The sequence below is a fragment of the Nyctereutes procyonoides genome, unplaced genomic scaffold, assembly GCF_905146905.1.
Source record: "Nyctereutes procyonoides isolate TBG_1078 unplaced genomic scaffold, NYPRO_anot_genome, whole genome shotgun sequence".
NCBI lineage: Eukaryota > Metazoa > Chordata > Mammalia > Carnivora > Canidae > Nyctereutes > Nyctereutes procyonoides.
This window is the reverse complement of record NW_026575020.1, coordinates 1263238-1278361: the sequence shown is the minus strand read 5'-3', so window position 1 is coordinate 1278361 and position 15124 is coordinate 1263238. Positions and strand designations below refer to the sequence as shown.

The 15124-nt window shown below is 53.0% G+C and overlaps 1 protein-coding gene across 3 annotated transcripts; it reads left to right on the top strand.

Annotated features, from left to right (window-relative positions):
* Nucleotides 1-403: 403 nt before the first annotated feature.
* Nucleotides 404-12186, top strand: CD300LG (CD300 molecule like family member g). 3 transcript variants are annotated; one of them, XM_055315167.1, is made up of 8 exons: nt 404-518; nt 1402-1737; nt 4489-4590; nt 5560-5644; nt 6310-6422; nt 8183-8241; nt 11400-11501; nt 11990-12186. In XM_055315167.1, exons 1-8 carry the CDS (start codon nt 473-475, stop codon nt 12101-12103), a joined length of 957 nt encoding a protein of 318 aa, XP_055171142.1. In that variant the 5' UTR covers nt 404-472; the 3' UTR covers nt 12104-12186. The 3 variants fall into 3 exon arrangements, with proteins under 3 accessions (XP_055171142.1, XP_055171151.1, XP_055171134.1); XM_055315176.1 differs by lacking the exon at nt 4489-4590; XM_055315159.1 differs by lacking the exon at nt 4489-4590 and having other exon boundaries at nt 5347-5644.
* The last annotated feature ends 2938 nt before the right edge of the window (nt 12187-15124 follow it).

Sequence of the window (15124 nt, the reverse complement as noted above, 5' to 3'; positions counted from 1 at the left end):
AGCCACCCGGGCTACTCATGATTTTTTTTTTTTTTTTTTTTTTTTGTGAAAAAGTCACAGGCACTGCAAACACTCACAATGGAAGGAAAAGCTAAATCACTTAAAGGTTCGTAAAAGCCAATGTGTAATGTTTTCATGCTTGGACACCTTGAATTCTGCAAAAGACCTGGAGTGCATGGCAGTGGGCATGGTTAAGACCCAAGGGGCGCGGGTTTGCGAGATGCGCCTGGGTGGTTTGCAGGGGGTGGGGGTGAGGGGGCGCGGCACACCGCTGGGTGCTTCACCAGAGCGGAGGGTCGGTCGGTAAAGGGAATGGAAGAGGCGCCTCCCTCTGTGCGCGGAGGGGTGACCTCCCCGGCCCCTCCCCCCTTCCTTGTGCAGTTCTCGTGCCTCTGGAGGAAGTTAGAGTCCCCCGTGGCCCCGAGAGGAGCTTCCAGTTCCCGCGTGTGCTCCTGCAGGTCCAGCGCCCACCATGTGGCCCCTCACAGTGTTGTTGTGGGGCTGCCTCTTGCTCCCAGGTGAGATGGGGGCAGGAGAGGGAGGTGGTGGAGGGGCGTGGGGCGCATGCCCAAGCTGGCGGGGAGAGGACCTCCCTCCTGAACCTACTTTTCATTTTTGTGACCCAGCCTCGCCGCACTGGTCCTCAGCCTGCAGAGGGGGCAGGCATTTGCTGTTTCTGGAAGGCAGAGCCAGGTTTTCTCCCAGACCTTTGGGTTCCAAACCCGTCATGGTTAGGTGGCTATGAGTGAGGGTTTACCTCTCTCATCTTTATTTTCCTACTCTGCACCCAGCCTGGAGGCAGACTAGATACCCCCTATGTGGTTGCCATGGCAAACTCTGCAACTATTTCTTGCACCCCTACTGTACCACTCGTAACAATCCTGAGACATAAGGGATGATTCTGTTTCATCAGTTCACAGGTCTGCCTCTTTTTTTTTTTTTAACATCAAACATCAGGATGTATCTTGTAACTGAAGACAATTGTTCAAGTCGTAATGCTTTTTTAAAATTGTATATAAAATCACGGTGCATCTTACCTATGATAGATAGCATCTTAAGATCAATAAAATAGGAAGGACACTGTCATCATCATCTGTAAATGGGAAAGCCCAGATGCCCAGAGAGGACAAGCAACTTCCACAGCTCACACAGCTATTAAGTGGCAGTGCTGGGATTTAAACTCTGGGCTGAGTCTAGAACGTCCCCATCACCACCCTTCATTTCAGTACGCCAGGTTTAGGGAAACAGCAACAGCCCTGTCCCAGTTTCTCTTGATGGGGAAGGGACCACCAGCTCTTCCAGGCCTGCCGCAGAAGGGAGTGACGGAGAAGGAGTCTTCTGGTCTTGACCCTGGTACTTGAATCCAAGGAGTTCTGACCTCCAGCGCTGCTATGGTTTCAGGTTACAGAGCCATGGTGGGCCCCAAGGAGATCAGTGGGTTTGAAGGCGACACCGTGTCTCTGCAGTGCACCTACAGGGAGGAGCTGAAGACGTATAGCAAGTACTGGTGCAGGGAGCGCGGGATCTTTGTCTCCCACTGCTCTAACACCATCTATGCAAGAAAGGACGGTCAGGAGACGACGGAGGGCAGGGTGTCCATCCAAGACAGCCCCCAGACACTCACACTCAACGTGACCCTGAGGAAACTCACCCTGCAGGACGCCGGGAAATACTTCTGTGGGGTCTCCAAACTGGGCCGAGATGAGTCTTTCCTGGTCTCCCTGCTTGTCTTTCCAGGTAAAAAATGTCCCTCCTTCCCCCAGGTGGGGGACAGGTGGTGCAGAGGGGAAGAAGGACAGGTGGGTGGCGATCAGTGTCAGACCCTGTTTCCCCATCGCCAAGAAGTGTAGTGCTTGTACCAAGGTCATCGAGGGGCTCAAGGACTCAGTGAGATGATGCCGGCCAAGCACTCAGCAGCCACGGGAGAACAGGTGGGGCAGCATGAGCCCCAGCTGCTCTTCTGCGAGGTCCCACCGCGCAGATCTGTGGAACTCCATGCTCAGTGCCTTTCCTCTTCGCCCAGGTGTGGGAGAGAAAGCGCATGGGCTAGGAACGAGATGGACATCCCATGGAATAAAAAGACTCCCTCTTGGGAGTGAGTGTGAGATATTCCTGAGGCTTCTGCAGGCCAGGATTATGCATCCCAGGCCCACTCCAAGGGCCCCAGCCATGGCCACACTGGCCTCACCCTGCTGGTGGCCTCAGCTCTCCCTTCCTGCTTCTCTGTCCCAGATCCTGAAGTCCCAAAGGCAGGTGCAAAGAGGGCCTGGGATCTAACCTCGGAGGGAAGAGCTCATTGAGCTCAGGGACACTAGGGGACTCTGGCTCAGGATAGAGCATCTTTCTGGATGCCCAGAAGCCCACCTGGACCCGCTGAGCTGAGAAGAGAGAAGCCAGAGAGGGGCCAGGGGAGTGGGCAGCCATAGTCTGCTGGCCAGTGAAGGTGAGGCAGGTCTTTGTATCCCGTTTCACAGATGGGGGCCCGAGGCTCCAGAGATGAAATGATTTGCCCGAGGTCTCATGGCAGGAGGTGATGAAGCCAGGATTCAAATCCAGGTTTTTTTTCTCACTTTGGTGTCTGTTCTTTCCCTCTCCTGGCCCCATCGCTGGGACCCACCCTATCCCCAGGCGCGTCCCCACTGCCAGATCCCTGACATCCATCGATCTTTATTTTAATTCAAGGAAATAGAAATTAGCTCCCCCAAATAATAACAGCAGCATTGTAACCATATGGAACCTGTTGTGCATTATTTACAAGATTCTCTGATCTCTTCTGATTCTTATTAGTATTCAGCTTCTTTCTTACCTAGTGAGGATCAATTCTACCCATATTTGAGGCTCTCTTAAATCTTGACCTCATTTATAATCATTTATTTGTGTATGATACATGTGTTATTGTGTTATCCTGTGTCAGATGTTGACCTTTCTCGGATGATATTTGGGATATAGAAAATAAAGGCTAATGGGCAGTGGTGTGCTGGTGAAGGTTTAGCTGGGGAAGCTCCGATTTGCCATGCTTGCCAGTTTCTGTGGTTTAAATGCCCCCTCCCTCACCAATTTCCAGCTACTAAGGGTTTAACGACCAGCTCACAAAATTCCTGAAGAGTGAACAGTCCGCTCTCCGGAGTTAGTGTGAGCCGTCTGCAGCACACCATTGAATATGGAGAAAGATTAGAATTTCTAGAAAGGCCAAAACAAGACAAGAGTATCCACTATCATTTCCTTCATTCCCCTTTGCCTGGAGGCTCTAGGCCATGAGATATGGACAAGATAAAGAAGTATAAATATCAGAAAGGAAAAGATAAATTCTCTTTATTTGTAGAAGATTTGATCCTTTACTCAGACAAATCAGAAAAAATCTGACCTCATATTAGAAAAGAGAATGATGGGGCCAGGGAGGGAGTCCTGGATGGCACTCCAGCAAGGAGGGGACTGAGGGGTCCTGGGGAGTCAGGGAGCTCGCCAGCTCCAGTGGGGCGGGGGGATCCATCACACCACGTTTGTGCCCCCTGTGCAGGGCAGAGAGGCTGGGCATTTTGTCCTCCCAGCCTCTCAGGGAGACCCAGTAAGACATCTACTGGTGCACAATGGTGCGGCATAGGGCAGTGGGAGACCACCGGCAGCGGGCTCAACTTTGGCTACTCAAGAAGAAGGGACCGCTTCCTCTGGGGAAGGTGTGGTGGAGAGGCTGCTTTTGAACCAGCACTTGAGGACAGAGAGAAGTGTGTTAGGTGGAGGTGGAGAGGAGAGGCATGGCACCCATGGGAACAGCACGCCAAAGGCATGGAGGCGGGTGGGCCACTCACTTAATTGGGAATAGAGGGCAAATAGAGGTATGGCAGGTGCCCCTGAGGGTGGAGAAGTGAGGCCAAGGCGGTGCACCGAGGTCTGAGTCTAAAAGGCTTTGAAAGACACGTAAGAAGTTCGGGCTTCAGCTTATAGGCAGTGAGGGCCACTGAGTGTTGTGACACAAGAAGTGACGGGATCCAGTCTGTATTTTAAATTTTTTTATTAATTTTTATTTATTTATGATAGTCACAGAGAGAGAGGGGCAGAGACACAGGCAGAGGGAGAAACAGGCTCCATGCACCGGGAGCCCGACGTGGGACTTGATCCCGGGTCTCCAGGATCACACCCTGGGCCAAAGGCAGGCGCCAAACCACTGCGCCACCCAGGGATCCCCCGATCCAGTCTGTATTTTAGAGATAAAGCAGTGTTGGTGTAAAGAGTGGTGTGGAAGAGCAGGCTGGCGGTCAGGAAGCTAAGGTCTGAGCTGAGCCGGAGGCCAAGGGGACTGCAGGACCGGGGAGACCAGCAACCCACTAGAATCTACCATCCGTGGCTCCTAAGTGACTGGGGGCAGATGATGGTGGAGATCTGAACTGGGTGGTGGGGGCAGGACAGCTACTGGCTGCAAGCGGGGCAGAAAACCTGGCTCAGAGTGGCGATCCTGGCCTCCCCTGAGACCAGCCTCTCCCTTTCCCGTAGGTCCTTGCTGTCCTCCCTCCCCCACTCCCTCCTTTCGGCCTCTTGCTACCACGAGCCTCCAGCCCAAGGCAAAAGCTTGGCAAACTCAGCCCCCAGAATTAAGTGAGTGCATGGTTTTTCTGTCTCTCCCCCACTCCCCTATAAAGCAACATCCCATGAGTGCCTGCCTGTAGCCAGACACTGCACTCCGTGGCTCCCAGTGCCTGGGAGCTGTACTGTGAGCAGAGGAATCAGGCCCCGGGGGGTGGGGGGTCAGGTCACAGGCTTAGGGTCACCTAAGCAGCAGCAGAGCCCAGGGAGGAGGCCCAGCCCCACCAGCAGGCTTGTGTCCTGTCTGTTCCACCTGGGGTTGGAGGGGTGAGCAGGAAAGGTAGGCCCTTGGACCCTGGCCTCTGAACCTGTCCCTGCTGCCCTGCCCTGCTGATCCTGTGGCTGTTGAAAGCAGTCAAGGCCTGCTCAGGCAGCGATGGTGAGGGTGGGCGTGTGGTGACCCGAGGTAATGACGGGTCAGGACTGTAGGGGGAGGCCTCTGTGTGCTGCATGGCCGCTGGAATGGGCCATGGAGTGGACACAGGGGTGTGATTACTCAGTCAGCGGGCACCACAAGGGGCTGAAAATTATGCTCAGGTGTGAGGCATGCCTGAGTTACAGTCAGCTTCCCCACAGTGGCTTCATCTAGGCCTCTGTTTGCTTCCCTGGGTGTCCTTTAGCTGGGGATATTAGCTGGGGATATAGCTGGGATATTATGAGAATTTGGTTCTGGGGAGGCTAGGGTTCAGGGGTCAAGGGTCAGAGGTCTGGGGATGCTGGGATGCAAGGGTCCGAGAAAGTGCTGAGGCATTGCTTTTGGACTTGTAGCTTCTCCTGGTCTCCACCAAACAGTCACCACAGCCAAGCAGGGGAAGACAGGGGCCTCGGCCTCGGCCCCTACGTTCACAGGGACCTCCCCATACGGGCACACAGGAAGCTACCCCTACACAGGAACCTCTCCGCGCACAGGAAGCTACCCCTACACAGGAACCTCTCCGTATGCGGAGACCTCTCCTCATGAAGCAACCTCTCCTCATGCAGGGACCTCCCGCCTCTCCAAACGGCCGGACTCCAGCTCAGCAGAGGACACCGCTCTGGCCCCCAGCAGCAATAGCTCTGTGTCTAGGTGAGCCTCGGATGACCAAGGTCACCTTTCAGGCCATCCCCAAAACACAAGGTGCCTTGGAGCAAGTGAGGACCTAGCACTCCTTCCTCTAGGCAAACACAGCCCCCTATCAGGGCTGCAGCTTACAGCACAGACTCAGGACCCATCTGCCCCCCAGCTGGGCCCTTGAGCAGTGAACAATGGGCACTGCCCAGCCAGCAGCCCTGTTGCTCTGGACACATAGGCCCTCCTGAGGTGGAAGGTCCCCAGCCCTCTCCCAGCACTAGCCTAAGGGGCAGTGGCCCCGATGGCCCTGTGCATCTTGCTCTGGACCGTGTGCCAAGCATGAACATATGTTTTTTCTTACCCCACTGAAGCCCTGGTCTGAAGGATTGGTTCTTGGGGATTATCTATACCTGCACTCAGTCACTGGCTGAGGCTTCCCTGTCTGAGGCATCCAGGTAACTACTGCCAAGTTCAGGCCCAACTGAAAGTGTTTTCTGGGGTAGGTAGTGGGGGCTGGGTCCCTGCCCCCAGGACTGACCAGGTGCCATGGTCCCTGGTGCCCTCTGATCTCTTTGGGAAAGACAAGGGACATGGCCGGATGCATAGGAAGAATGCTGTGGTGCACAGCATGCCACTGACATCTGCTGACGGCTGCTGGGCTCCTTCTGTCTCGCCCACAGAGTCTCCATCCCAATGGTCCGCATCTTGGCCCCTGTTCTGGTGCTGCTGGTTCTTCTGCTGGCCGCAGGCCTGGCTGCCCTTGGCAGCTATCTGCTCCGCTGGAGGAAGGAAGGTGAGCAGAAGTAGACTGGACGGGGTGGGAGGCCAGGGACCTTGCTGAGACCTGCAGTCCCCCGGCCACCCAACTGAGACCTTGTGGGTCAGTGTGTCCATTTGAGATATGGGTACCAGGAGCCCTGCTCTTCCCATCTGAGGGAACCACAGGTCAGTCAGCATTAGGAAAAAGCAATTCAAATGTGCAAATGGGAGAGTGGGGGCTCTTGGCTTGCTCCCATCTGTCCAAGCTCATCAATCACTTCTGTCCCTATTGATCCCAGCAAATCCATGTCCAGCCTCTGCAGGTACAGTTCCTTGGGTGACTGCTATGGCCAGGGGTGGAGAGGCCAGGAATAGAGACTAAGCTCTTGAACAGGATGAATGCTGTGACCTAACACCTGCCTCGGGGTCTTGAGAGGTGCTCAACTCCTGTCAGGACTTGGCTTCAAATCCCAGCTCTGCTACCTTTTAAGCTGTGTGACCTTGGGCCAGTCACCTAACTTCCCTAAGCCATGGCTTTTGGGGATCACAGATACAGACTACAGGAGAAATAGAACAGAAATAGAATACAAGTTCAGCAGAAATAGAATCCAAGCCACGTATGCAATTTAAACTTCTCTAAAAGTCACATGTGAAAGGGTAAAAAGAAACTAGAGTTGTTAATAATATACTTTATTAACTTGGTTATCATCTGGATGTGGAATCAATATAAAAATATTCATGATACATCTTCCAGATACTACATTTTTTTCCCTGTGGAGCCTTTAAAACCCGGTATAATTCAGAGCAGCCATGCTTCCTGTGTCACCGCTTGGATGTGGCTCGTGGCTACTCTGGCAGACAGCACTGGTTGAGAGGGTTGGCCGAAAAATAAATCAGAGGAGCTGCCATGTGCCAGGCGTTTTTGTGTAGCTTTTATTGCTTTTATCTCCTCTAATGCTCTCCATACTGTAGCATTAGAAACTACTCATTACAAGTGCCCCCATTTTCCAGGGGGAGAAACTAAGGCAGGGTGTTTAAGCAACTTGCCTTGAGGTTGCACAACTAGGAAGCAGTGGAACCAGGAAGTTGTGTGCCAAACACTCTGCAAATTGGCGGTGTTCTCCTACTGCAGATGGCTGTGCGGGGCGGGGGCATCCTGGGCCTGCCTCTGACTTCTCCCTGTGTGGCCCCCAGGAAGAAATGTCAGCTTTGCCCATGTCACCACAGAGGAGCCCGGAGGAGCACGCAGGGAGGGAGCATTCTTGATCAAGACCTCAGAACTTGTTAGCACCTCGCCTCTTGAATTGTGGTCCCCAGCTAGTAGCAGCAACGTTCCCTGGAAGCCTGTTAAAAGACCCTCAGGCCTCAACCCAAACCTGCCGAGTTAGAATCGGCATTTTCATAGAATGTCCCAGGATCCTGTAATGTACACTGAGGTTTAAGAAGCAATGATATGATGAGATGAGCACTGGGTGTTATACTATATGTTGGCAAATTGAATTCAAACAAAATTTTTGAAAAAGAAGCAGCAATGACCTTAGCACCTAGAATTACTTTCCCAGCCAGTTTCTGGCCCACACACGGGGATTTCCATGTACCCATCCCAAAAAGGCTGAATCACTGCTATGAAACAGAGCTAGAAGTCCAAGCAGCTTGCCTGCCTGACCCGTCTGCTTGCTCCCTCTGGGAAGCCTCTGCTCCCAGGTGCAAGTGGGCCAGTCCACCTCTGTGGAGCTTTAGTGGGCTGCTCCCAGCTGCTCCTGGCCTCAGGTTACTCCTGCTGGTCTCTTTCAGCTCACCTGGCCGCTGAGACACAGAGGAACGAGAAGGTCCACCTCTCCCATTCACACTCGGTAAGGAAGGCAGCCTGCCGAAGCCCAAGCTCGGATCCCTGTGGGGCTGGACATCAGGACTCCTGGGCCCTGTCTCTGCATTTCCCTACTGCGTTGTCTATGACTGTCCTACAGTCAGGGCTTGCTTCCCATCTCTGGGGGATCTCTGCAAGCCAACAGGGTACAAAGCCAACAGAGTGGCCCTTCTTACTTTGACTTCCTAGCAGGTGCCAGGCAGGGACTTCCCCAGGCTAAGCGCCCTCCTATCCCACCCACAACCCCCCATCCACTGCTTTAAGAATCAGAGACTGTCAGAGACTGTCAGAGCTGGATCCTAGGGATCTTTGGGCTTTGGGAGGGCTGCAAAACCACAGGTTCAGGACACAAGCCCCACCTGCCTTGCTTCCCCCACCCACACCCCCCCAGCTGTTTACAGAGATGCCTCCACTTTATTCTCTTACTTGAGAGGGCAGGAAAGGGGAGCTGCCAAGCCTTCTTTCTTGGCGCCAGTGAGGACAAAAGACTCAGGCCCCACCCCCTGGGGAGAGGCTAGGGCAGGAATGGGGTTTTGGGCTTTGGTTTAGGAAGCAGCTGTTGTTGTCTCAGGAAGCCCAGCAAGGCCAGAGGCAGCAGACAGGAGTGAGATAAAGGTCATGGACGCAGATGGGGAGGGGGGCTGCCACTGTCCTCCAGAGACCAGCGTCCTGACTGTGCAGGCTGTGCATCTTAGGGCACATCCTGCCCTCTAAAAGGGGGACGGGGTGGGAGGGAGAATCTCTGTGCTGTGCTGCACTGCTTGGGGAGGCCCAGCAGAGACCACCTACACCAGCCCCTCTGCCCACGCTGCCGCCACCCTGCCCACCCAGGAAGGGCTGCCCGGGACTGCTTCCTGCCTGCCGCACCTGTCCCTGTCCCAGTTCACGTGGGAGGGGCAGGAAGGGATGCAGGGCCTGTGGCCCCAGGGGCTGGGGAGGGGGCTGGCCCCTTGCGAGGAGGGTCAGAGACAAGATGCTGTGAACATGACCAATCAAGAGCTTTTGGCATATTTCCTTTTTGGCTCCTTTGTAGTTTTTAGAAGAGTCTGCAGGTGGAATTTTAAGGGTTTGGGATTTTCTTTGCCCACATTCAGGTCAAAGAGGGAAGGGGGCATTCTCCTGGCTTTGCCAGAGAGCCCCAGGGGGGTGTAAAACTCAGAGGGAAGTATGAGGGCCCAGACTAGCATTTCCCTTGCCCAGAGAGCTATTTAAAGAAGCTCTCGTTTTACTCTTTAAGGAATACCTACTGTGTGCCAGGGGCTTTACCCATGTCACAGAACCTTCATAACTTGCCTTGATTTTGCACAACCAGGTGCTATTATTACCCCCTTCTTACAGAATAAGAAATAGAGGCTCAGAGAGCATAAGTAATATGCCCAGAGAGACCCATCCTGAAAGAGGCAGAGCTGGGGAAACTAATCCAGTCTGTGAGGATGGCAGCAGTGCCCTGTGCCTCTCCCACCCTGCCACATCGAAGTGTGGAGGGTTTGAGGAATGGAGCCACCTGCTCAGCCCAAGACTGTTCCCCTAGACTCAAAAGAAAGAACTTTTCTCCATCCATGAACGTGGGACAGGAGGGCCCCTGACTCCTGGAACAGCGCAAGTGGGAGTACTGGGCTTCCCTGATCCCCTGCTATTTTTCTAGCACCTAGACACAGAGGCTCTCCTAATATGTCTTGTGTATTCAACAACACAGAAAATGCCTCCGCAGTTGCTGGAACAGCCCATGGCCCATGGCGTGGGTAGAGGGACCAATGAAGGACCCACTCTGCCGCCCTGGATATAGCATAGTGGTCCTGGCCACTGCCTGCATGTGTGGTTTGGTCTCTGCCCCATGAGGTTCTTTCCTCAAATTCAGTCACCTGGGAGCAGGGGACGCTTCTGTGGCTGCCAGTGGTCAGCGGTCAGCAGTGGCTGCGTTGGGGCCAAATCACAAAGCTGTTAAGATGGGATGAATGGGGAATCGACCTGACGCCAGGAGTCCTGATCAGGCCCCGGCTCTGCTGTGTCCTCACCATAGGCAGGACTAGGAGAGACCAGGGCCGTGACTGAAAGTGAAGTCTCTTTCCACTCACCCCACCCCATTCCCTCATCACCTCGTCCCCCCAGCCCCAGCCCTGCTGAGGGTTTCTGCTCTGATTTTCAGCTTTTCCTGTAAGACGGAATGTGTCGCCAGAGAGGGCTCAGATGTCCACCTCTGCCCCACCCCCTGCAGCTAGGGCAGTGATAGAAGCAGGTGCAGAGGAGGCAGTTAGGGGACGAGCGACATTGAAACAAAGGGAAGTGTGCGGCATGCCCTGCCAGGATGGTAGCATGGGATTGGAAAAGAGCTTGGGTCTAAGGTCACATGGTCACGAGTCCTAGTGGCAGCTCAGCTACTTGGTAGCTGTGTGACATCTGGCAAGTTACCTCACCTCTCTGAGCTGCAATATCCCCATCTCACGGGGTTGTGGTTGGGAAATCATGAGATGAGACCCCAGTAGATGTCCAGAAAACAGGAGCCTCTTTGTCTTCAGTGCCCATCAAGCCACGGGATTTGCTGGCGGGGACACCTGGGAGACTTGCCTGGGGGCCCCGGCCGGCTCCAGCCTCTTCTGCCCCACTGCTGGTCCCGAGATGGCTCCTACTCACCCTGGACTACCTACCTCTCTTCGCTTGGCCTTGGCTTCCTTATCCGATCTAGAAGAGGGTGCTCGGGCTTATGACTTATAAAGAATTTTTTCTCTGTGGTTTGTTATCTGGTGAGCCTTTGAGGTGTTCGACGCTGCCCTCCCCGGGGCCTGCCAGGAACCTGCAGCCTGCACATTCTTTCTGCTTCAAGGATAGAAATGACAATAGTGAAAATGAATGAATCATTCCAGGAGCTCCCAGGTGTCGAGCAATAAAACATTACCACAAATGTTCGTGATAACCTTGAGGGTAAAATTCTTATCCCTATTTTACAGCTGGGGAGACTGAGCCTCAGAGAGGTTAGTGGGTGCCCAAGGTCACTCTGAGATGTAGGAAATAGGACGGAGGGGCTTTGACTCCACAGCCTGTGTTCTTCCCCCTATCCCATGCTCTCCCGTGGCTCCCCCTTGCTGGGGCGGGTGGACCACCCCTGCCACCAGGAACGGGGCCATGCTGACCGAGTCTCTGTTTCAGCCGCTGGAGTACCCCGTGATCAACCCCGCAGGGCCTTCCGGGCCTCACGCCAGCCCAGAGCCCGCCGCCAGCCCGTGCACAGAAATCCAGTGCCTCAGCCAGGTGTGAACAGAGGGCGCCGGGGATCTGGAGTCACCTACCCTGGCTCCTCTCTGACAATGCAGGGAAGTGATGGGGGGGCCTTTTTCCTCAGTATCCGCTTCCAGAACACTGCCCCTTGCATCCCCCCACCTACGCCCACCATAACCATAGGCGCAGGCCATTTCATTCGGGAGTCAGGACTCCCGAACTTACATCCTCATTTTCCCATCCAGAAAGTTCTTGAATAGTTTGGTAGTCACAGTTTAAAGAGCTCTGGGCTGGCAGGATTCCAACACTTGCAGGCAAAACCTAGCCAGAGGTTAGGGAGGAGGATGTTTGGAAAGAGGTGAGGGCATGAATCAGAGTTTGGGGGTTCTGGGGAGACCTTGTTGGTCTGTGCTCCTTAGATGGACAGAGGCCCAGAACTGTGGGAAAGGCTGGGGTGGACCATTCCTGGAGACCCCCGGCTGGACTCTGCTTTTCAACCCCTGACTGCTTTTTCTTTGCAGAGTTCAGAAGAAAGTGAAGTGCCTTTGCAAGACCTGGAGGGGAACATCATCCCAGGGCCTCCCCTCCACATGTCGGAGGAGGAGCTCTGCTTCTCAAAGTTCATCTCAGTCTAGCATGGCAAGAGTGCCCCCCAGGGCAGCCTGCCGGGAATCTGAACGGCTAGATTTGCACTAACTCCAATAAACTTTCCGCTATAGCTTCAGAGTTCACCTGCCAGACCCCAGGCTCTCCCCCACCCTCCCCAGGCTCTCCCCAACCCTCCCCAGGCTCTCCTCCTGCACGCCCAGCCTGACCTGGAAGCCTTGGCCAGCCCCAGAGGGTGGCCTCACAGTTCCAGTGGGGAGACTGGGACCTCCTCAATATGTTCACATCCCTGGGCATGGTGGGGCGGGGCGGGCAGCCTCTGGAGCTCGCCAGAGCCAGGCAAGGCTCAGGAGATCTGGTCTGAGTTTGTATCTGCTACAAGAGATCCCTTGCACCGGGGTACCCAGCAAGAGACCCCCACTTTCTTCTCCCTTCCATCCTGACTCAGCACCACTTTCTCCTGCATAAGTGTGCAAGGAGGAGGAGGAAGAGCATGCCAGGAGATAGACAAGGTTCTGATTTCTCAAAATGTGACTGCATCCCACTCCTTCAGGAAGCTGGTTAAAAATGTGATTCCTGGGCTCTACACCATCTCTGGGGCTGGCCCCACAACTCTGCATTTCTAACAAGTGTCAGGTGGCTCTAATACCTGAGTTTGAGAAGCAGTGGCCTCAGGTTCATCCAGTTTAGAGGCTACATTTGGTGTGTGGGGTCTCCCACCTGCTCTGCCTCCCCCCCCACACACACACAATAGGGGCTGCTCTGCCCACGACACCATGACCCAGTTGGGGGCTTTCCTGGGCCCATCCGAGTCCAAGCCCAGGTTAGGTGCACCTTGGAAGGGGTGAGTCCAGGACTGGCAGGGAGGCGTTGTCTTTCCCAGCTCCCCACCCAGCCATGCATCCTAGGCTTTGGAAGGAGGCTGGAGAAAAGCTTGGCTCCTTCCTCATAGAGAAAGGGTTAATTGCCTGTGGGCTGGGGTTAGGGAGGGATTGGAAAGTACTGGGTGCAGGTGGGCGTCTACAGGGCTAGAGAGAGGACACAGGGCAGGAACCTAAGAGGAACCCAATGATGACCCTGAGGCTGGTCCCCTGGAGAGGAAAGGGGGAGGGGATAGAATAAGAAGACTGTTCTTTTTTTTTCTTTTTCTTTTTCAACTTTCTTTAAAAAGTGAAATGGGTGGTTGCTCAGTATACAAAAGTTAGAAATTCAGGCGGAGGAGGAGAAGAAAACTCACTCAGGCTCACCACTCCTCCAGACCATCACTGTGATCACTGCGGCATTTTGTTGCATTTCCTTTCCTTTTTTTTTCCTTCACATCATTTACTGGTGTTCTCTCTTACAAATTATTTTGCATACACAACTTTAGATCCTGCTTTTCCCACTTAATGCTTTTAAAAAATTTTTTATTTGTAAGTAATCTCGATGCCCAATGTGAGGCTCAAACTCACAACCCAATCAAGAATCACATGCCCCACCGACCTAGCCAGCCAGGCACCCCCCCCCCACTTAATTCTTATAAACATTTCTCCATATTTTACCAAACTTTATAAATAAAATGTTTATCAGCTCTGTGATATTTCCTCACTGTGCTTCCATTTATTTCAATTCTCTTTCATTGGATATTTGTTTCTATTTTTGCTATTATAAATAACAGCATGGTGAGTCTTTACACAAGGCTTTATTTGCATTTGCAGACTTCTTTAAGAAGGATTTGTGTGTGTGGAAGTGCCAGGTCATAGGGTGTAAACATTTTTGAAATTACTTATACCCATTGCTTCCTTAAATGACAGAACCAATTTCATTCCCACCAGAGCCTTCCAACCAGCATTTCTCAAAGTCCTCACCAGCCTCTACCCCTGTCGCTGTGGGTATGGCAGGAGAAACCACTCAGGAATGCCCCTGCGGTGAGCCTAGAGGTCTGGGCAAGGTAGAGCAGGTCTGATAAAACAAGGGAAACTCTCCAGAAAGTGCCATCCAGCACCCCCCAGGGCCCCAGGGATGGGTAAGCTCTTTTACCTTCTCCGGGGTGAGCTCTGGGGTCTCTGCCTGGCATCTGGGCAGAGTGTGTGCCCAGATGTTGGAGAAGGTAGGGAGCAACAAGTCTTAGTGGTGTCAGACCCCAAAAGTTCACCCTGTGAAAAATCCTTCAGGGGAGGGTGGTAAGAACTGGGGCTGCCCAGTGGGGAAAGAACCTTCTTGTCCTCTCCACCTGTCACCTGCTGCAGCCAGGGCTTCCTGGGGACCAGGAAGTGGTCAGCCAGGTCATACCACTTGTACGCTTTGCCTATTTTCAGACCATGTGCTAACTAAATAGACTGATACCTTTTGAGAGGCACAGCTCTCTCCAAGGCAACCTAGGATTGGCACCCTTGGGATTCCAAGTTTTCATGGATTTATCAGATACACAAGTACCTTCTGTAGACATTTGTTCACTCCCTTCATGCTCACTGTTGTCACTGCGCAGGCTCAGTTGTGTCCTCCAGGCAGGTGAGAAAGACCACTCCTTTACCAGTTGTCACTTTGCAACACCTCATCTTGAAACACCTTAGTTTTATGTTTACACACCAAAATACATAGACTGCTCTTCTACTTGTCTACTTGATATTCTGTGGTCTCACTCCTGGCCATGAACTATTTGGTTTTCTTGTTTGATGTAAATTCTTGTATATGTGAATTCATGCCTTTCATCGTTCTAGGATATTCTCTTCAAATGTTATCTGTGCTCTAACATTTTTAATCTCACCACTGACCAGAATTAAATTTTTCTAGACTCTCTTTCACTGCCCTATCTCTTTAACCTCTCCCTCCTCCGCATCTCTTTGTTCTGCAGTCTATGTACTTTCTTCCAGTTTAGTACTTCTCAAACTTGAACATGCCTACGAATCACAGGGAATCTTATTAAACGTCAGATTCTGATTCAATAATTCTGGGTGGAGCCCAAGAGTCTGCATTTCTAACAAGCTCTCAGGGCTGACGATGCTGCAGGTCCAAGTACTTAGGGGACAGCTTTCTGATTTACTAATCTCTATGCAGTTATGTTTAATTGG